This window comes from Palaemon carinicauda, chromosome 13 (assembly GCF_036898095.1).
Source record: "Palaemon carinicauda isolate YSFRI2023 chromosome 13, ASM3689809v2, whole genome shotgun sequence".
NCBI lineage: Eukaryota > Metazoa > Arthropoda > Malacostraca > Decapoda > Palaemonidae > Palaemon > Palaemon carinicauda.
In genome coordinates this window covers 139661874-139683524 of record NC_090737.1, presented here as the reverse complement: position 1 = coordinate 139683524, position 21651 = coordinate 139661874, and the positions used below count along the sequence as shown (strand labels likewise).

General features: G+C 37.3%; 1 protein-coding gene across 6 annotated transcripts in view; it reads right to left on the bottom strand.

Moving 5' to 3' along the window:
• The window catches only part of LOC137652538 (eukaryotic translation initiation factor 4E transporter-like), a 161543-nt gene that overhangs the window by 125437 nt on the left and 14455 nt on the right, over positions 1-21651 (bottom strand). For all 6 annotated transcript variants that reach the window (XM_068386009.1, XM_068386005.1, XM_068386007.1 and 3 more), the window contains exons 2-8: positions 21250-21506; positions 17078-17317; positions 15256-15596; positions 13037-13189; positions 12354-12466; positions 9098-9322; positions 6970-7137 (exon numbers count right to left, since the gene is read on the bottom strand). In XM_068386009.1, the coding sequence (XP_068242110.1) occupies positions 6970-7137; positions 9098-9322; positions 12354-12466; positions 13037-13189; positions 15256-15596; positions 17078-17317; positions 21250-21506 (1497 nt within the window). The remainder of the gene's footprint in view (positions 1-6969; positions 7138-9097; positions 9323-12353; positions 12467-13036; positions 13190-15255; positions 15597-17077; positions 17318-21249; positions 21507-21651) is intronic.

Genomic DNA, 21651 nt, shown 5'->3' with positions numbered 1-21651 from the left:
TTATACTACAGTAAAAGAGTTATACTACAGTGAAAGAATATTATACTACAGTAAAAGAGAGAGATTGTGCTATACAACAATAAAAGAGTGAGTTATACAACAGTTAATAGTGTTAAACTACAATAAGTGTGTTTTATACTACAATAAGAGTGAAAGAGAGAGAACCTTATAGTATTACAAACTACTGTATAATTCCATTAAATGATAAATCAAAATTGCTAATATTAATACTGTGAGGGACTTTATGTCCATATGGATAAGAACTTTAATAAACTAATCTAAATATTGTTAACTAGATGAACATACTAAATTTGTTAAGCACTTAAAAGATACATTACCAGAGTACAAAAACACAAAAATAAATAAGTTTGTTGACTGTCAAGACCAGAGAAAGATCATTGATTAGCATTTCAAAATTAGCCAACACACACGGAGAACAAAAGCCTAAAAGCCACGAATTACAATAGCCCGATTCCAGATTTACTATCGTCCTTCGAAGCGAGCAAACACATACAGGCCACGAATATAAGATACAGAACACTTAATCATTAACATTATTATGAGAGAGCCTATAAGGGAAGGATAAGAAGATTGAAGTTCTTAGAAAAAAAAAAATTACTAATAGCAATAAATGCATTAACCCTTTTATCCCCAGGCTATTTGGAACTTTCCAACCCTTAACCCACAAGCATTTTTTTCTTTCAAGCATATTTTTGCCATATATATTTTTTTAAATTGCTCTACCAGCCTTAATTTTCGTCATAGAGAGGTCAGGTTGGTCTTATTCTTTTGGAAAATGCCTGAAGTTTCTCATAAAGTTATCAAAAATATACAAAAAAAATTTAAATAGCAGTTTTTTGCAAGGACGTACCAGTACGTCCATTGGGGGTAAAAGGGTTAATAATTAACATTATTATGAGTGTCTATAAGGGAAGGATAAGAAGATTGAAGTCCTTAGAAATACAAATACAAAAAATTACTTATAGCAATAAATGCATTCATGGAAGTCAGATAAAAGACACCCCAGACACACGGCCCTACAAAGAAACGTTATTCTCCAACTTATGAGTATTAAAATCATTAATGCTGCTTGGAAGTCCATATCACAATTTCAAAATAAAACAAATGATTATCTCTGGTACAGACAACATGACAACCAGCAATCTGATGATCAATTTTAATGTGATAAAAATGCTCGATTGCTTGCAGTTAACCTTCCCTTCTTATTGACATTTCATCAAACACTTGCTCTTGCACTGTATAAAGCCCGATTTAATCTTTATACAGTAATCAACTCCTCCCTGAATAAAAAAGCTTTGTTACATCAAATTAGCCCTTGAGTCGATCTAAAGAATGATGTGGATAGCCATATTTTACACAAATGTCCTAAACTGGCTTCCTCTTTTATATATAGCCAATATTTTACACAAATGTCCTAACACTGGCTTCCTCTTTTATATATAGCCAATATTTTACACAAATGTCCTAACACTGGCTTCCTCTTTTATATATAGCCAATATTTTACACAAATTTCCTAAAACTCGCTTCCTTTTTTATATATAACATTATCTGAAGAGAGTCCTATTTTTACTTTTGTCCTTTCCTCATTATATATTCTTATAAAAACCAGACAAGGCTTGGTAGATTCATGTGGCAATGAGGGTTGAGGACTTGAAAAGCTTCCACTAAACCCACTACTGTACTTTGTCCCAAATATGTAGAGCAATTTATCTATTGTATTGGGTTGCAATCACATCAAGGCTGAAATCATGGGTATTCTATATCTGTATTCTTATATACACGAGTATATAAGTACACACAAGCAAACAAATACACCGGTACACCTACACACACAAACATGCAAATAACATTTCAGTCTTCATTCAAGTTTGTTTCCCTTTTTAATTCTTAATACATTATACTATTGCTTTATATTGGTGCATGATACCAATGAACCACCATAAAGGACATTCCAAGCAAGTTTTTTCCCCAACAATTCTTTACTTTTTCCGTGGAACTCTGTCATCGTTCAATGAAATCAAACTGCAAAACTATTCCAACCGTATACGATAATTTCAAAGGTAAACTATTCCAACTGTATACGATAATTTCAAAGGTAAATTTACTGTTGCCCTACGGAATGAAAATACATTATTCGACTTCTGGTAATTAGAAATACCTCATTAGCAAAGCTTAAAATTATGATAGGTAAATAAGGCCTGTATCTTTCTGTGTGCAGAAACGTGGGCCCTGACAAATAATGGAAGAGATTTTGATAAGGAGTGACCTTAGAATATATAGATCATTGCTGTAGTACGGTGAAAAGATCATACAACAAATGAGGAATTGGAAGTAGCGATGTAGTGTCCAAAAGATGGGCACAAAAAGCCAAGACCTATAAAGGAAAATAGGTTGGATGTGTAATAAGATGTGAAAAAGATGAGACGTTAAGTGATGAGAATAATAAATATATATCAAGAAAGCCACCTAATAGATAAAAGGATTTTGCTATAAGTGATAGATGAAGATTTAAGTCTGATGGGAGTTCAGTTATAGACTTTCCAGATTAAACCCCACAGACTAGCGCTGACATGAAGTTATGACAACTCGCAGGCAAGTAGTCAACCCTACGCATTTCCAAAATTAGGAATCGGTTCATTACTCAAGACTCAATTGAAGAAAATAAAAAAACACCTTAGAATTTGAAATTTCATTTGGCACTTGGCTCACTTACTAGAACTTGTATGGCCAACCTACGCTGAACTTGAAAATGACCGACTCGTCTTTATCTTGCTGTAGATCTTATCCAGAGGACATCCACGCTAATTTTAGCGATTAATTTCCTTGTGGTTTTTTTTTTATTTCTATACTATACTTATTTTAATGAACTAATTCAGTATAGGTCCTAAAAGGGTTAGTGGAAAAAATACAATAAAATACAATAACAAGAATACTGGGTAGGCCCCTAAGCTGACAGCACAAAACAAATAAGTGTGGTATCCACATGAATAAACTGTTAACAAACTAACGTCTCGGCAACAATTTCTACAAAATGAAAAATAAATAGGCAATCAAAGTATACAATGTTACTAGAGAGATGAAAATTGTGAAAAAAAATTACAGGAAAGAAGCAGTTATTAAAAAATGGTTGTTTTGGATAAAACATTATAGTTTGCAGGTAATAAGGTTTCATATAATTATTTACAAAAACGTAAATAAAATATGCCAAGAATGAGTGCTGATACATCACACGAGTGTTTAAAGACAGACAAGTGTGGTCAGGCAAGGGAAGGCTGCTGCCAGTGCCAGCAAAGATGCTGCCAACGAATCCGTTAACTGATTAACTGACAAAGGAGTTTCAATTCTCCAACAAGTGTTAAATTATGATGAGACAGGTCTAGTAAACCACAAATAAAAATGCCAAACAGACCTATATCACTAGAGAGGAGAAAAATTGCCATAGTACAAGCCAATGATAAATGGACTACGGTTTTTACGAGGTAATGCAAGTAGAGATTTCAAAGAAAACAATGTGAGGGATAATCAGCTAAATGTAATGAGGAAAGCTAACATCATCGTGCTTGATCCAAGCGTAAAGAAATATTCACAAGCAAAACAACTGCACTGTCCTTGTCGTGGACAATGCCGCTGTTCACTGTCTGGTGGCAGGATGCTGCCAGAGTTTAACTAACGGTGGAGTTCTTGACCACTGACAATTATTTTCATTCAGCCAATGGTCCAAAAGGTCATCAGCAATTTACTACGCCAAAGTAGTATTCCAAAGATACTTTGAAGCGACAGAAAATATGAAATTAACCTTCAAGATTTCTATAAAAATTAAAGTTTATGCTCTCAATAGCATAAATCTCATAAACAAAGCATGAATGTCTCAAAAGTATTATGAACTCTACCCAAAGGAAAATATGTCCAAAAATGAACCTTGAAGACTTAAGGCAAGCTTAATAAGGAGGATATTTTCTCTCGTGGCATGTCCAAAGGGCTGGAGCTCAGTGATGATGTGGAGAAGTTAATAGCAGTATCAATGAGATGGATATAAGAGGAAAGTCTTTAATGAATCTGTGCAAAATAGGAAGTTCAAAAATTGCAAAAAAAAAGTATCACTAATAAAGCTCTAACAAACTGCAATGCTAACATGTGGGGTAACCAAACTTTTCATTTTCGAACGAAACCAAAGAGATAATTGGACAAGGTTTTAGTGAAACGCAAACTTGGCGAGCTTCAAGAAGCATCCAGTGAAGAAAAGTCTAACAGAGAAAACAAAAAAAAAAACCACGGACACAAAATCTTTATTGGAAGGACTCCTTCCAAAACAATATCGACTTTCCTAACCATCATTCCCATCGCCCATGAACTTCTCATAGTACAGACATCGTCTGGTACTCTTCAAGCGTTCTTCTATGGATTTAGCTTGTTAATTCCTTGATATCAAGTTATAATATAATCAATTCTTTTTAGCGAGGCAGATTTGCACCGACTCGCAGCGGTGCCCATTTAGCTCAGAAAAGTGTCCTGATCGCAGATTGGTTGGACAAGATAATTCTAACTAATCAGCGATCAGGAAAATTTTCCGAGCTAAAAGGGCACCTCTGCGAGTCGGTGCAAATCTGCCTCGCTAAAAAAAATTGACTATAGTTATATTTACTTAATTTTCTGACCAGTTGCATAAAAATCATTAATATCGAAGTGAAGGCAGACTAAAAGGCCCAAGAAAGGCCTTCATTTTATTGCACGATCTTCTAGCATGTGGAGGTTAGCAATTATGGACTAGCAACTGTGGCTGGTACCAAATGGGTTAAATAACCCTGTAGTCTTCTGACAACTATGCTAGCTCCAAACAGCAGATAACTTGGATCAGTGCCCGTGCCCCCAAGGGCCCTGGGAGGAACATGGACCTTCACAGTCACTGGGGTAAAAATTTCTGTCATGGGCACCTTTTTCCATTCCTAGGTGTCCACCTTGAACCTACAATTATTCAAGAGAGTTGAATTTACTGTGGTTGAATCGGTAGAACTTCAAAAGTTCAAACTTGCAACAAAAGTTTTTCATGTTGAACAGGCTGACATAAGTCTTTTTATAGTTAATACATAAAAGATCTGTTTTATTGTTATTACTGTTCTTGAAAATATTTTTATCTTTTTTATTCATAACTTCTCATATAGTTTATTTCCTCAATGGGATTTTCCCTGTTGGAGCCCTTGGGTTTACAGGATCCAGCTTTTCCAAATAGGGTTGTAGCCTATCTAGTAGTAGAAATAATAATAACCTCATCATCCTAATACCTTTACCCAGAATAGCAATGCAGGTCACCCTTCACTTATCCCCAATAATCCAATAATTCCCAACAAGCAGCACTACAGAGGGACGACATTTGCTCTTTAGTCCCAGTTAAGAAGCCTAGTTGTATGCTAATTGGCCACTGGAAAAAACCAGCCAGGAAATTCTTCCTAACAATACTCTATCTCCTGGCGAGTTCTTGTCTCCAGAAAAGCATTAAAGAAATTGTAGGGAAGCAGGAGAGGAGAATCTTAAGCCTTTTACCCCCAGGCTATTTGGAAATTTCCAACCCTTGACCCCCAAGGGGTTATTTTTTTCCCAGCACATTTTGCAGTATATTTTTTTTAAATTGCTCTAACAGCCTTAATTTTTGTCATAGAGAGGTCAGGTTTGTCTCATTCTCTTGGAAAATGCCTGAATTTTCTCAAAAAATTATCAAAAATATGAAAAAAAAAAATTTTATAGCATTTATTTGCAAGGACGTACCGGTACGTCCATGGGGGTAAAGGGATGAGTTTTGTGAAACGTACCAGTACGTCCTTTGGGGGTAAAAGGGTTAAGCCCAGACCACTCAACACAGAAACACAGAGTTTAATAAAGCCCATGATATTGAACATGACAATCGAGCAAGTGCAACAAAATTCGACCCGTTTCTAGTCGTTTAATATCAGCTACACAAAACGACATGAAACAATACTCAAGACATAGTGCATGCACACCCAAACATGATGTCCACACCCCCATGTGTGTATTCACTTGAATAATTCTATATATATTTTGGTAAAACTTTTAGCAAACTTTTTATTACCCATTAGATAAAACCTCTTTTGGAAAAAGTGATACTTAACAGCATTAACACAACCAAGAATTTTGAAGAATAGGAATTACGTATAAATGATCAGGTATATGGACAAATTTAGCCAAATACCGAGAAATTCCGGACTGGCAATGCAAACTGCGTATTTGGTTTCAATTTTGGATAAAGTCTGAATAAAAGTGATAAATTAGATTTATGACAAAAGAGAAAAAAAAAAGATGTTATTGAGATATAACACAATTGTACCAGATGCAAATACTCCACGCTACCAATGCCGCCACTCGTACATAAATTTATAGAGTAGCAAGCTGGAGTTTACCAATGATGGCAAAATATTTGCTCAAGCTATTTAGCAAACTACCTCAAGTTTTGCACAGTAATGCCACGAATCAGCTCATGTTTTAAGTGTCATACAAATTAAGATTTCAAAGACTACAAAAACCGTTTTATAAACGATACCATAAAATTTTGTTTGCTTGTTATTGTTAATGGTTAATCCATTTCTTGACACAAATGGATTTTCTTAAACCAAAATATAAAATAAAACTTGAAAACCAGAATATGATCCCAAGTACAGTAATCTATAGTCCATTTCTTTTAGCGAGGCAGATTTGCACTGACTCGCAGCGGTGCCCTTTTAGCTCGGAAAAGTTTCCTGATCGCTGATTGATTAGAATTATCTTGTCCAACCAATCAGAGAGCAGGAAACTTTTCCGAGCTAAAAGGGCACCACAGCGAGTCGGTGAAAATCTGCCTCGCTAAAAGAAATGGACTAAAGTAATTCACACCAAAACGTTTACATCACAGACAAATAGTATATGCTCTAAAACCACTCGCAAGCATAAAGCGACCTTACCGTTAAGCAGATTGTTTATGTGAGGCGGAAGGTCAACGGATGACCGACGGGAGTCCGCGGCCGAACCCAGAATAGGACTCTCTCTTTTGGAGAAAAACTGCTTTAGTCTCGACGACCCGCACATACCCATGCTGCCACTATTATCAACGGCCCCTTCTTCTTGACCTCCTAGAATGGAAATATTCAAGATTAGATACTTTAAGAATTATTACTAGGGGATTGTTATTATTACTAGGAGATTCAGCATTATGAAGCTTCATCTGTTGTGGATAACGGGGGAGGGTGGGCTGTGGCACCCTAGCAGTACCAGCTGAACTCGGTTGAGTCCCTTGTCAGACTAGGAGGAACGTAGAGAGTAGAGGTCCCCTTTTTGTTTTTGTTTCATTTGTTGATGTCGGCTACCCCCCAAAATTGGGGGAAGTGCCTTGGTATATGTATGTATAACCAGAAGACAACCTGAATGTTGGATCTTTTTTTCAAGAATTATTACAGTCATACATACATATAACAAAGCACTTCCCCCAATTTTGGGGGGTACCCAACATCAAACAAATGAAATAGAAAAGGGGACCTCTCCTCTCTACGTTCCTCCCAGCCTGACAAGGGACTCAAGAGTTATTACTGTACCTGCATAAAAAATCACTACCTTGTTTCAAATTTTTCACTGAAATGGTTGTGAACAATTTCTTTATTATATTGTAAACATTTTACTTTTTCTCTCGGGGAAAACTATTGCTACGGAGTGGAGTCGGGGTTTTCAATTCTTCGCCCAGAAAAAGTTGCCAGATACTTCTTTTACATTATTAACCTAACGAAGTAACGAAACATTTTGAAACGGGTAGCAATATTTTTGCAGCCGACTGTACATCATAATGAATTAGCATAATTGGAAGAAGACATGTTAGTATAAAAATTAAATATGTTTATGGTATTGCAAATGTTCTAAGAGACAGTAATCTTGATGGATAAAAAATGTTCTAAGTGAGAGAGTAATCTTGATGGATATCTTAAGTCTCAAAATAATCTGCATAGTTATTTCTATCTAGCTAGTAAAAGCTGTGAACATTGAAAGAAACAGGGGAGAAGTATAAGAGGAAGGCCAAGGTTTGGGTGGATGGATGGAGTGAAGGAAGCTCTGGGTGATAGGAGGATAGATGTGAGAGAGGCAAGAGAGCGTGCTAAAAATAGGAATGAATGGCAAGCGATTGTGACGCAGTTCTGGTAGGCCCTGTTGCTTCCTCCGGTGCCTTGGATGACCACAGAGGTAGCAGCAGAAGGGGATTCAGCATTATGAAGCTTCATCTGTGGTGCATAATGTGGGAGGGTGGGCTGTGCCACCCTAGTAGTACCAGCCGACCTCGGTCGAGTCCCTTGTCAGGCTGGGAGGAACGTAGAGAGGAGACGTCCCCTTTTTTGTTTCATTTGTTTGATGTCGGCTAACCCCCAAAATTGGGGGAAGTGCCTTGGTATATGTATGTATGTATGTATTTAACAAGTGAGAAGTATCCTGAACTTATCATGCATTTCTGACTATTACCGTTGATGCAAATCCCTCGTTTTCGGAATTTCCGGTTTCCTATTGGGATCGCATATAATTTTTTTTTCTACTGGGGGTAGGAAACTCATAAATGGGTGATTTGCACCAAGTATTCATGGTCAGAAATGGATAAAACTAGTCAAGAAAGATATTTGGTTCATGTATTTAGCTAGAAATTAAAGCATCATATATTATTATTACTATTATTACTAGCCAAATCATTTGGCTGGGAGGAACGTAGGGAGTAGAGGTCCCCTTTTTTGTTTTTGTTTCATTTTGTTGATATCGGCAACCCCCCAAAATTGGGGGAAGTGCCTTGGTATATGTATGTATGAATATATTACTAGCTAAGCTACAACTCTTGTTAGAAAAGCAAGATGCTATAAGCCAAAGGGCTCCAATAGGGAAAAATAGCCCAGTGAAGAAAGGAAATAAGGAAATAAATAAATGATGGGAACAAATTAACAATAAATCATTCTAGTATTTATATACATAACTTTTGAGGTAAGTTCTGCTAAGTTAAATTTCTCTAGATTGGCAACAGAAGAAACTTGCAGGCATAAGGACTTCCGATAACTATCTTCCACTCACCTTGAAAACCAATAATGTCTTCCAGAAACTCGTCAATGTTGAAATCTGGCATTTCTTGGTCATTTGTCGGTTCAACCACCATGGGCTTGGTCCATTGAGGCTGTAGTTGGCGTCTCTCGTCGTTGACATTTTGGTGGTCTTTTTGGTCTTCCTTCGGAGACTTTCTATCGACGGATTCCTCAATTATGACTGGAGTATTACTGCGGGACCCCTTGCGACTTCCACCTGTCAAAATACATTTGAATGAATTAGGGGAAACACAATACAAGAAAAATGTTTTACATTCTTGTAATACATAATTTACAGGGAATTATAACAGCAAATAGGTCAAAATCCTGTGTATCCAAAATATAATCTAAAGTCAAGAGCGCATAAAAATTCAAAACAAAGTAAACATACCTCAAAACTATAGAAATAATTACAAATTATAAAAGGGATTTTGACGAAGGAAAAATCTATTTCTGGGCTCGACCTGTGTCGCTCCATGAAATGCTCCTTATAGCACCATTTCTAAGGTATAAATATTGCTAAATATACCAGAGAAAAAAAGAGGCATGGAATGCCAGGAATAAACCCAGCTCGCTCACTCTAATGAGTATCGGTATAGTAACTGGGGCGTGTGAGAACCATGACCACAGGTCCCTCATCAGTTAGACCTCTCCTCCTTCAACATCACCCTGAACTACGAGGTGCTGATCTACACCAGACTGCTGCCTTCTACTACGACTATCCTCCCCCCACCCGTACCCCTCCCCACGCTCCCTCCCTCATTCCTCCTTAGCCCCAGCGAAGGTTCAGATGTGTTTTCATAGCTCCGTTTTTTTTTTTTTGTGTTTTTGAAGATGTCTCAAAAGAATTTTCTAAATATTTCAATACCTAAATTAAATTCATTTGCCATTCCTTCAGAAAAAGTAACACACATTATGAAATAAAAAAATACAAGAATTTTCCCCTACGTTGGATCAACTGCTCAAATCCTGGCAATAAATAGAGCCAGCATACCTAACCTCAATCATGATTTTAAATACTCTTCCTTCAGAGTCTATACTAAAACAGAAATTTCAAGTAAATCCCACAATAGCTTCAGATGTGGGAGAAAATATCAATGTATTTTGGATATGTATTGAAATAACTCTCCGAGGATCCAATGATTCACTTTGACATCATCCGTTCATTTAACCATAAGAGCTATTATAAATGAAAATATTTACTTGGCTTTCTACTGTTATTTTCAGATTCTATCTTTACTCCTTAGTTATACTAAAAAACATCAACCAAAATAGACTGAAATCCAATTTCACTGCTCCCTGGACAAAAAGAGAGAAAATCAGAAAAACTTCAGGCCAGTTGGAGAGCGCCAAGAACACGTCTGTTTGGTAAGACGGCCAGAACCAGAATGGGGGGACTCTGCTTTCAGACTCTGACCACCAATGAATAGTGGGTATCAGTTGTACCAGTTGCCATAACTTCGATAATTTTAATTGGCCTTACAAGCCCTCGCCAGAATGTTACCCCTACTAGAGGCCGGCAGTTAGTAATTTCTTGTAAACAAACGTGATTTCATTGCTTCCTAGGCCAAAGACATGAGGCCCCTTTAGCGATTTTGTCACGGCCAGGATCACCAGACGATTAATATAAAAATGAATTTTATTTCAATTAATTTCTTATTCAAAAGACAATCTAGACAAAATGAAACCTGGCACAGAATGCTTAGATTATTTCTAAGTTACCTACTATCATAAAATTCATATCATAGAATATTCTAAAGCAATAGTTAGAGAAATTACAAACTTTAAATAATTTTTATTTTTACGAACAAGGAAAAAATGAATCCTTTCAATAGGAGTAAACAACAGCATAGCTGACCTGTCTAGATAAATAAAAACATTGCGTGGAAGACTAGTGCGAGCATAGGAGAGATGGAAAATACCCCCGTTCTCCCACATGGGCGCCCCCCCCCCATTCTGATCCAAGAGCTAGAGGGGTTTTAAGGGGTCAAGTAGTAGGAAGTAAACCTTTAAAGGATTCAGATTTGAATAATTAAGAAAAAAATTACTACCATTTGTGCTTTGTTTCGACACCAATACAACAGTCAGGAAAGGGAAAGTACCCAAGTTGACCATGAGAAACCTTTACGACTAGCCCCCTATCCAAAAATCTTTTCTCGGTCCTATAGGAGGGAGACGAGAACTAGAAGTAGCTCCACACACGCTACACGGGAAAAGGGGTAATCCTTGGGGTTTTTTTTAAGGCTTCATCCTTCTGGGCTAAATCAAAGCAACCAGGTTCGTCCGGTCTAACCTTCTCACTCTTCCCCAATAGAAGACAGTGTTTCATGTACCATACACCAATAATTCTCCCTTAGTCTCAGCTGGTATGCTTCTTCTTGCTTAGGTGAGGAATGTTTCATCGATACAGTAGGAGAGAAAGGAGGAAAGAATAACTGGTATTCGCCATTTACACATTTTCACAATTTGTCCACATTCAAATGCAATCTGGACGAGGACCTAAATCATTTGTTGGGTGGCCAAAAATTGTGCGTAACCTCACAAAGTTAGTAGGCCATGAAGATCGATTCTCTCTTCCATACTACTGCCTTCAGTACCTGTCTTACGAAGATGTTCTTCCTGGAGGGCATTGTCGCTCCCACCCCTCGAACTTTGCAAGCCTTGATATCGCTAAGGGTCGCAATACCCCTACTCTCGTACGGGCCCTCCTGATAGTTTCCCATTGCCAAAAAGAGATAGATCTATACCCAATCTGTGCAAACACAGGTTCTGAATGGTCAGTCTGCAATTTTCAGTCCGTTTCAGGTACTTACCAATAGTCCTGATGGGGGCAGAGCAAATCTTCAGGCTTATCATATACTGCCCGTAGGAAGGAGACGGCTAAAAACTATAACCACTCACCATGAACTGCTGGATTCCGAGTCTTTGCCATAAAATAGGGCACAAACTTGTATGTCAAAATTGCCCAACCTCAATTCAAATTCAAATGACAAATTAAATATTTTGTCTAAATTGAAGTTATAGTTAACAACAAACTACTTAAAACATCATCTACGACAGAAGACCACAACATCATGATCAATATCTACGGAAAACTTCATCATCATCAACGTGGCCATCTTTTGAAATTTAACTTTTTCAACAGCCATATCACGTACCTTACAATAATCAAGTCGCACAAACTTGAATAGCATTAACAGAGAAACAAATTAAGCTTACAAAGAAACAACTTAAAATATTAAACTTACCATCCCTATCCTTCTTGGATCTTCGTCGTTCTCTCTTGCTTTGAGGTTTACTTGATGAACTACCTTCTTCAGGAATGTCATCAAAGCCAACAAGCTCGATAAACTCATTTTGGCTGGAAATCAAAACAGATGGAGGTTACTTTGTGTGTGTGGACCAGGCTGACGTGAGTCTTTTTATAGTTTATATATGAAATATCTGTTTTGACGTTGTTAATAGTATATATATATAAGACATGTATTTTGATGTTTTTACTGTTTTTAGAATGATTTATTGTTAATTTGTTCTCTACATTTATTTCCTTTCCTCACTAAATATTTTTTCCTATTGGAGCCCTTAGGCTTATACTATCTTGCTTTTCCTACTAGGGTTGTAGCTTGGCTGCTAATAATGATAATAATAATAATAATAATAATAATAATAATAATAATAATAATAATAAATATCCAATATATTAAATTTTCAAATCTCTCATCTCGATTAAATATATTAAATTTTCAAATCGCTTATCTCTACTTCCATTAAATAAGAAAAAATTAATCTGAAATATGGTCTGCAAAATTCCTAAGGTATCTATGACATAACTTGTGTACTATAATTAAAGCCAGCTCTTTGGTGACTAAAGAAAAAAAAAATAAGATGTGTTCTAAAAAAAGTTCCAAACACATTTCTCTGAATTTCCTACCTGGTAGGTCCGCCTGTAAACCACTCCGGTTGCTCCTCCTCTTCATTTCGAGACATTCTTTTACGGTCTTGATACCGCCGCTCTCTGTCACGGTGATTTGGACGCTTAGGCTCTCCTTCTTCCTCCTCGAAAAAACGGCGGCGGTTGTCAAACCTGTAAAGACAAATATTTTTTGTTACTTAATAAATAGAAAATGTCATACCTATGCTATGATAAATACCTTAATATTACTCTCCACTGAGAAGAAGAAGAGGGAGACCAAGAAAGAGATGGAGGGACTGTGTGAGAGGAGACTTACAGGAGAAGGGGATTGATGAGGCAGAAGCGCAGAATAGAAAAAGATGGAAACGGCTCATCCGCAACGGCGACCCCATATAAAAATGGGAACCAGCTGGGAAGACGACGACTCTCCACTGAGACAAATACTATTATTATTATTACTTGCCAAGTTACAACCCTTGGAATAGCGGGATGCTATGAGCCCAGGGGCTCCAACAGGGAAAATAGCCCAGCAAGCAAAGATAAGGAAAAATAAAATATTTTAAGAGTAACGACATTAAAATAAATATCTCCTATATAAACTATAAGAACTTTAAAAAAACAAGGGGATGAGAAATAAGAGAGAATAGTGTGCCCAAGTGTACCCTCAAGCAAGAAAACTTTAACCCAAGACAATGGAAGACCATGGTACACAAGATACGGCACTACCCAAGACAGGTGACAAAAGTTATAACACGAGGCCTTATAATTGATAATAAATAATTAGTTCTAAAAAATAAATACTAATTATAAGATTACATTTGAAACAAATAAAAGAAAATTCAAAAACTTATTTCTACAAAAATCTGTGTATGAAACGCTACTCAATTTACCTTTTAATAATAAAAGCCATTTTTAAATGTTTCTACAATAACATTCATGTTACCAATGCCAGAAAGTTTCAATCAAGTAGAAAGGATATTTGTGGTCTTAAGAGTTCTTCTCATTCATATACAGTGATGCCTCAGCATACGAAAGCAATCCGTTCAGGATACGGTTTCGTATGCAGATTTTTTCGTATCCTGAGTCGTGTTTTACATGGAAATAGCCTAATCCCTTCCAAGCCTTTTCAAAAGACACCTTTTCTTTCATAAACACGCTAAACTGTAGTAATAAACATGCAATGCAGCCATTTCTATCATTCAATAATTAACCCAACCGTTAAAAACAGCCTAATCCATTCCAGAAACCACCATGAGATTATTCAATAATGTAGTTATAGCCTAGTTATCCCCTCCAAGCCCTAAGAAAATGGTCCGTTTTCTTTACTACTGTATAAAAGTTACGGTACTGTATGTAAAGCATTTGGATCAGTGAAGGTGTATTGTTACCTGTACAGCTAAATTAAGGGTTGATACCCTGAAAAAAAAGGTACAGTTAATTAACAAAAAAGTTGAAACTTTTTAAAATTACTCTCAGCGACGAGTTGGGATCTCTTAAGCTTTTCGTATACTGGGGCATAAAAATCTTCGGATCGCTTTTCGTACCCTGAATTTTTCGTAAGCAGAAACTTTCGTATCCAGAGGTATCACTGTATCTATATCATTAGAATCCTTGAAAGGCAATGAAGTCTATTCTCTCTCTTGTTTCATGAATCTAAAGTCCGGGACAAACCTACTGTACTGGTTCGATTAAAAAGTGAAAATTTAAACATTAATGGCGGATGAACTTGTCAGCTATAAGGAAAAAACTAAAGGAAAGACATCTGAACTTTTTATGAATAGAGATATTATAGGACTATACTCAACAACTTCATTGGCAGATATTCACTAAGGTTGAAATGTCAAAAGACCTCCTACTGTCTTGGATTAGAGTTCTCTTGCTTGAGGGTGCACTAGGGCACGCTTTTCTATCTTTTTTCTCTTCCACTTATTTTTTTTTTCATCTTTTGATAGTTTATACAGTATACAAATGATCTAATTTGATGTTACCCTTCTTTAAATATTTTATTTTGATGTTTATTACTTCATTTGTGGTTTATTTCCTTGTTTCCTTTCCTCACTGTGCTATTTTTTCCTTGTTGGAGCCCTTGGGCTAATAGCATCTTGCTTTTCCGACTAGGGTTATAGTTTACCTTGTAAGAGTAATAATAATAATAATAATAATAATAATAATAATAATAATAATAATATTGCAAAAAAATTTTTTAAAAGATTATATTAAAAAAATCCTCAACTTGCCTCTCCTCTCTCTCATATCGCTGATCTGCTTTGGACCTCCAGTCCCGAGGATCTCTTCTCTGCTCCGTTTCCCTATCCCGCTCGATCTCCCTCTCTCCTCTCCTTCCGATTTCTCGACGTTCGCCAGCCACAGGAACATCAATGTCGTCTCGACGTGAGATTCTACCGGAGCCGATTCTTCGAGCTGGGATTTCGCGGTGTGTCTCTCGTTGTGGATGCGATCGTTCCACAGGAGAGTCTGGACGATTACTTACGGAGGATCCTTGCTGCAACCCGTGACACCCGGTGCTAAAGCTACGCCGTTGGGGAGACAGCACTAAGCCGTCCTGCTCTTCTTGCTGCTACGAGTGACGGAAAAGAAATTAATCTCGTTAATTAAAGTAAAATTAATACATACATACATATACCAAGGCACTTCCCCCAATTTTGGGGGGTAGCCGACATCAACAAATGAAACAAAAACAAAAAAAAAGGGGACCTCTACTCTCTACGTTCCTTCCAGCCTGACTAGTAAAATTAATATCCTCAAAAAATCTAAATAACTAACAAGGATTCTCTCATCTATAGCCGTCTTTCATCAGCCGTTTTACTCTACCATAAACAAAAATACAGAAGGTCTTCCACAAAGACATTTCTGGGCTCGACCTATGTCGCTCCGTGACATGCTCCTTACAGCACAATTTCTAAGGTATAAATACTGCTAAATATATCAGAGAAAAAAGTTGCATGGAATGCCAGGAATAAACCCAGCTCGCTCACTCTAATAGTGTCTCGGTATAATAACTGGGGCGTGTTAGAACCACTACCAGAGTCGCATTTTGTTATTTTTGGCCTAGGGTAGGACTGACCTGAATCCCATACATATGATTTCCAGCTACAAAGTTCAACAAATAGTCGGGTTTCGTATGAAACATATCAGGTTATTACAACTTAATTTTGCTTACTGTATTAAATGAAATATTTTTTCATTACAGTATTTCCTTATCTTATTTTCAGTTGGATTTGTTTGTATCTAAATGTTTTGAAATAAGGACCTTCTGTATTCATATATTTTTAAAAAATATATATAAAAAAAAAAGTGCTGGATTACAAATATATATAACCTATCAAAATATATAAAATTATTGCAAATAAATACAATAAAAACTGCCACTATACTTAAAATATTCATTGCAAAACTAATTTATGTCAAATAATAGTAATGAACAGTATCTTTCACACTGATGGAAAGTTCAGCTTATACAAACTGATGAGAGATTCATACTTTTCCTTTCAAACAAATTGATTACATATAATGTTTTATTTCCTGCATGCCATTTATTCATAGTTTTGTTTTGTATATCTGATTTCATTTCATACCTGAGAGTAGTTTCTTGATTGTGCACAGATAAACTTAAACCACCCATCTCCCTCTACATACTTATACAAACATTATTTGTAAATCTTGTTCATAAAATTCATTAGGAGCCATTTTACGTCCAATTTAGTAACCAAAAAAGTTCCTAATTCAATAATCTTCCTTATCAGGTAGTTGAATCAAAGGAACTTTAAAATTTCAAACTTACAGGAAAATGTTTTAATGTGGATCAGGCTAACAAAAGTCTCTTAAATATGAATGATCTAATTTAATATTGTTACTGTTCTTACAATATTTTAATTGTTCATTACTTCTCGTGTAGTTTATTTCCTTTCCTCACTGGGGTATTTTTCCCTGTTGAAGCCCTTACGCTTATAGCATCCTGCTTTTCCATCTAGGATTGTAGCTTAGCTAGTAGTAGTAATAGTAATAATAATAATAATAATAACAATACTAATATAATACCTTCACTCTTTCCCGGGGGTCACGGCTACGTTTCAATTCCAAGTCGGGTGGACGATCAGGTCTATTACTATTGCCAGCCGTTGAGCCTGTTGATGCAGTACTGGACGGACGCCGCTCATCGTGCACAGCTCGAATCCATCTCTCAGGGTCCCATCTTCCAGGCGATTTGTTAAAGGAAGGATCCAAACAAGCCGGCCATGTCACGGACAGTGGAGCATCCTTCAATTCCATTAGCTGCTCCTATTGGCAAATAGAAATTGCACATTTTAGTTAAATCTTCATAAATTAGGCAAAGCTGGTAGAGTGTTTCATAGATCTACTAGTCCATTTGAAAACAAACTGTACAGTAGTGATACCAATTAACCCTCTTACCCCCAAAGGACGTACTGGTACGTTTCACAAAACCCATCCCTTTACCCCCATGGATGTACCGGTACGTCCTTGCAAAAAAATGCTATAAAAATTTTTTTTTTTCATATTTTTGATAATTTTTTGAGAAAATTCAGGCATTTTCCAAGAAAATGAGACCAATCTGACCTTTCTATGATAAAAATTAAGGCTGTTAGAGCAATTTAAAGAAAATATACTGCAAAAGATGCTGGGAAAAAAATAACCCCCTGGGGGTTAAGGGTTGGAAATTTCCAAATAGCCCGGGGGTAAAAGGGTTAAGACATCAGATGCGAAGACATAACCACAGAAGATAAATTTCAACCTCTGTTTATTGTTGAATCTAGTTAGAATATTACTTAATGCAAGTTCCTGATCTATATCTATAATTAGAAGTATCTTTAACATTTCTACCAACTGGTCTCAACACTTTTCTAGTATAAATTGAGATACTGTAGTTTGTATTTTTCCCTAGCTATACAAACCGAAGTTCTTTATATAGGGAGTATGTGTCACCCTAGCAGTACCAGCTGAACTCGGTTGAGTCCCTTGTTAGGCTGGAGGAACATAGAGAGTAGAGGTCCCCTTTTTGTTTTGTTTCATTTGTTGATGTCGGCTACCCCCCAAAATTGGGGGAAGTGCCTTGGTATATGTATGTATGATGATTTCACCAAGAGCTGCATAGCCATTAAATCGTTTAAACGAACAGTTAAATCAACAGGTGGGAGAAAGGGCGAGGAGCCCCAGCACCTTACCTGTCAGTCTTTAATAATGACCTATCGGCTCAGGACTGAAAGGGTTTGTCATGTAGTATAATTTAAAGTACTCGACAAGAAAAAATACAAATTCCTTTAAATATTTGACATTTGTTCCTATGCAAATACAAACCATTGCCCGTTAGGTAGGGCGACTCACTGCTTGATTGGTTGGAAGTCCCTCTAAAACCAAACTAATAGCTATCTTTTCTTCCCTGGAAATATCAATCTACCTTGTCACGTATGGAAGCGAAAATGACCAACACCCTTTTATCGGTCTATCATTAGGATGAATAGGCTTATAAGATGTGGCCTGTCCAAGAACTTTAATACATCGTCAAAGGAGGAATCCCTTTCCCAAAAAAGTTATCGTAGTCTGGAATATACCAAACATATAGTGACCAAAGGGTTGGTATATATTCCACCATCCTCCTCCTGGTCTAGGAAGGATGAAGGAGAACTTCTTTAGATTCTAGAGAATGGAACTCAGAAATGTAGTTTACCAGCATCAAATCAGATCCAGCAAGCAACACTTCTACTGCTTCATCCTGAGAATAGGGGCAGAATAAATGGAGAAGAGCCAGTCATTCTGCTTCCATTTTAGAGTTGCATCTATACATTACCATAGACAAGATGCTTACCATCCAAGCTGACATAAGTCTTTTTGTAGTTTATATGAAATATCAGTTTTGATGTTACAGTTTTTAAAATATTTTATTTTAACCCTTTTACCCCCAGGCTCTTTGGAAATTTCCATCCCTTAACCCCCAAGGGGTTATTTTTTTCCCAGCACATTTTGCAGTATAATTTTTTTAAATTACTCTAACAGCCTTAATTTTTGTCATAGAGAGGTCAGGTTGGTCTCATTCTCTTGGAAAATGCCTGAATTTTTTCAAAAAAATTATCAAAAATATAAAAAAAAAAATTTTTATAGCATTTTTTTGCAAGGACGTACCGGTACGTCCATGGGGGTAAAGGGATGGGTTTTGTGAAACGTACCAGTACGTCCTTTGGGGGTAAAAGGGTTAATTGTTCATTATTTCTCTCTCATATTCCTTTATTTCCTTATTTCCTTTCCTCACAGGGCTATCTTTCCCTGTTGGAGCCCTTGGGCTTATAGCATCTTGCTTTTCCAACTATGGTTATAGCTTAGCTAGTAATAATAAAATGGGATCTGGGCAGCCACCACGGGACCAAGGTAGCCAAGTACCCGGAGTCGAGGCTTGATGCCACAACCAAGGGTCACAGGCCTGGCCCTGTAAATGCTGCAAGGCCCCAACGGGCAAGAAGCTCAATGTCGTGACACGGTTCTGGCCCCATGCCTCAGTTGTGGGAAACATAAAAACAGAGCCGTGGCTCAGGTGATGTTGAAAACGCTGGCAGGACTTCCTCGACTTTCATTTTAGAAGTTAACACAGTCAGATACTGAAGACGATAGCAAGGAAGAGGAGGAGGAGGAGGAAGATAGCGCACATTTCTTCGTCTTTCCAACCCTCCCCTCAGGCTCTGCAAAACCAGAGGAATTGAAGTCTAAGAAACCTAGACAATAACACTTCCCAAAGGGAAGAAACCACAGTTGCTCCAAAAGCAACACCAACACTGGGGAATACTTTTACGGAGAGGGATAGTAGCACTTCCTGGGAACGGAACCCCCCAGATTGGAGCCCCAGGCACAGGGATCAGGGTGAAGCACAGGGGAAGGGAAGCAGAGGTGACAGAGTCCTAGGAGATGTACGCCACCAGAACCTGAAAACCCAGCAATGTAGGTTCAAGGGTTCCTTGCTCCCGACATATATTCCAGGGAATTAAGCCAGGAGAGCCCTTCAAGGCATATGCTTGACACCACAAAGGAGGCCAAGACCTACACTCGGCACACAAAGACGATTGCAAACAATCATGGCCTAGCAAAGGCACAGTGTGTGTTGATCTACAGTTCAAATTAGCAACTAATAGCCAGTATTCACTTCCTGAAAGAAAAGAAAACTGAAAAGTTCACTCAAGGGCTTTTCAGTATGTACTTGATGCAGCTGAAAACATAAGTGGGGAGTCTTTGACAGGCGGAACTCCTCACCCTGGCTCCCACCTGTCACAACTACTTTCAACGATTCAATGGCCATCCAAGTGGCCCTGAAAACATGCTCCCTACTTAATGGACGATGGTTTGAATTTAAGTAGGAATGAAATTTAATGGTTGGACTGATAGTATCGAGTTACGTTGCTCTTTCCTGTAATGCAAATAATCTTTTTATACCAATCAACTGGAATGGTTAACTTGCATTTTCTAGGATTGATTTTGCAACAAAGTAATCTAAGAAGAACCCATATGTTAGCTTTTGGGTTATAATTTAGCCCCAGAAAAAACAAAACAGGTCCCATAAACAAATGAAGTCAAGAATTATGCATGCTATAGTACAATACTAAACCCTAAATGATCCTGGATAGTGTTAAATATTAGATTGCAGCCCATTGGGCTTGGTTCACACTTTCAGTACTGTAACATATTACTGCCTGTAGAGAGTAGGGTTCCCCTGCTGTATAGGACCAGAAAAACAGCCGTCAAAATAAGTAAGTAATAATTCGGTGGGACAAACATACTCCTGTGAACTTCTATATACTGCATTAGTTTTTACTGTAAAACTGTTTCATGTGCTAGATACAAAGTCAGATCAACAGTATTCTTCAATCATTATGATAGATTAGCCCCTATTGCTAATGGTACTCTACTATACATGATATAAACTATAAATATACAAATAACAAATGAATTGGGGACATCTATCCACAACCCAAGACCAGATTAACCTGATACCTTGGACAAATATGCTACTAGGTCAACCAACAGCAGTTTTACCAACACCAGATCTCACCTGCTGTAGTAAATTCCCGTACAGGGTGGATGATAGCAATAAAAAATTTATTTATTTTCATCTCCCTTGAAGCTAGTTTTTCTAAATCAGTACCTCATGATTCAAAGATAATATACATAGATATAAATTAAACTAAAAACTTCAACCATGACGCTATACCAACCCTCGAGTAACAATAAAGCCGAGGAACATTCTGCGGAGAAGAAGCTTTTGAAGATTGTGCGGTCCCAGGCTCGGAAGGTTCATCGTTACAAGGGGGCGAGGGGGAGGGCGATGGTGACTTGGACGATTCTCCTTCCTCAGTCTTGGGAGTATCGGCTGGGGACTCGGGCTGTTCCCCTCCACCGCCATTGCCCTCTTCTTCTCCATCCATTTGATCTTGCTGACTAGTCCACGTCTCGAGGCTACCTTCGTTTCCCCCTGAAATACAAGAGATCTTTTAAGAACACGTGCTTTTTGTACAGCTTAGTAATTCAGTATTGATTAGTGTAAAATTACGGAAAGTTGGGAGGGCCCAATGCTGTTCCACTTAGATTCCCTTTTATAAAGCATAAAAATACCCACA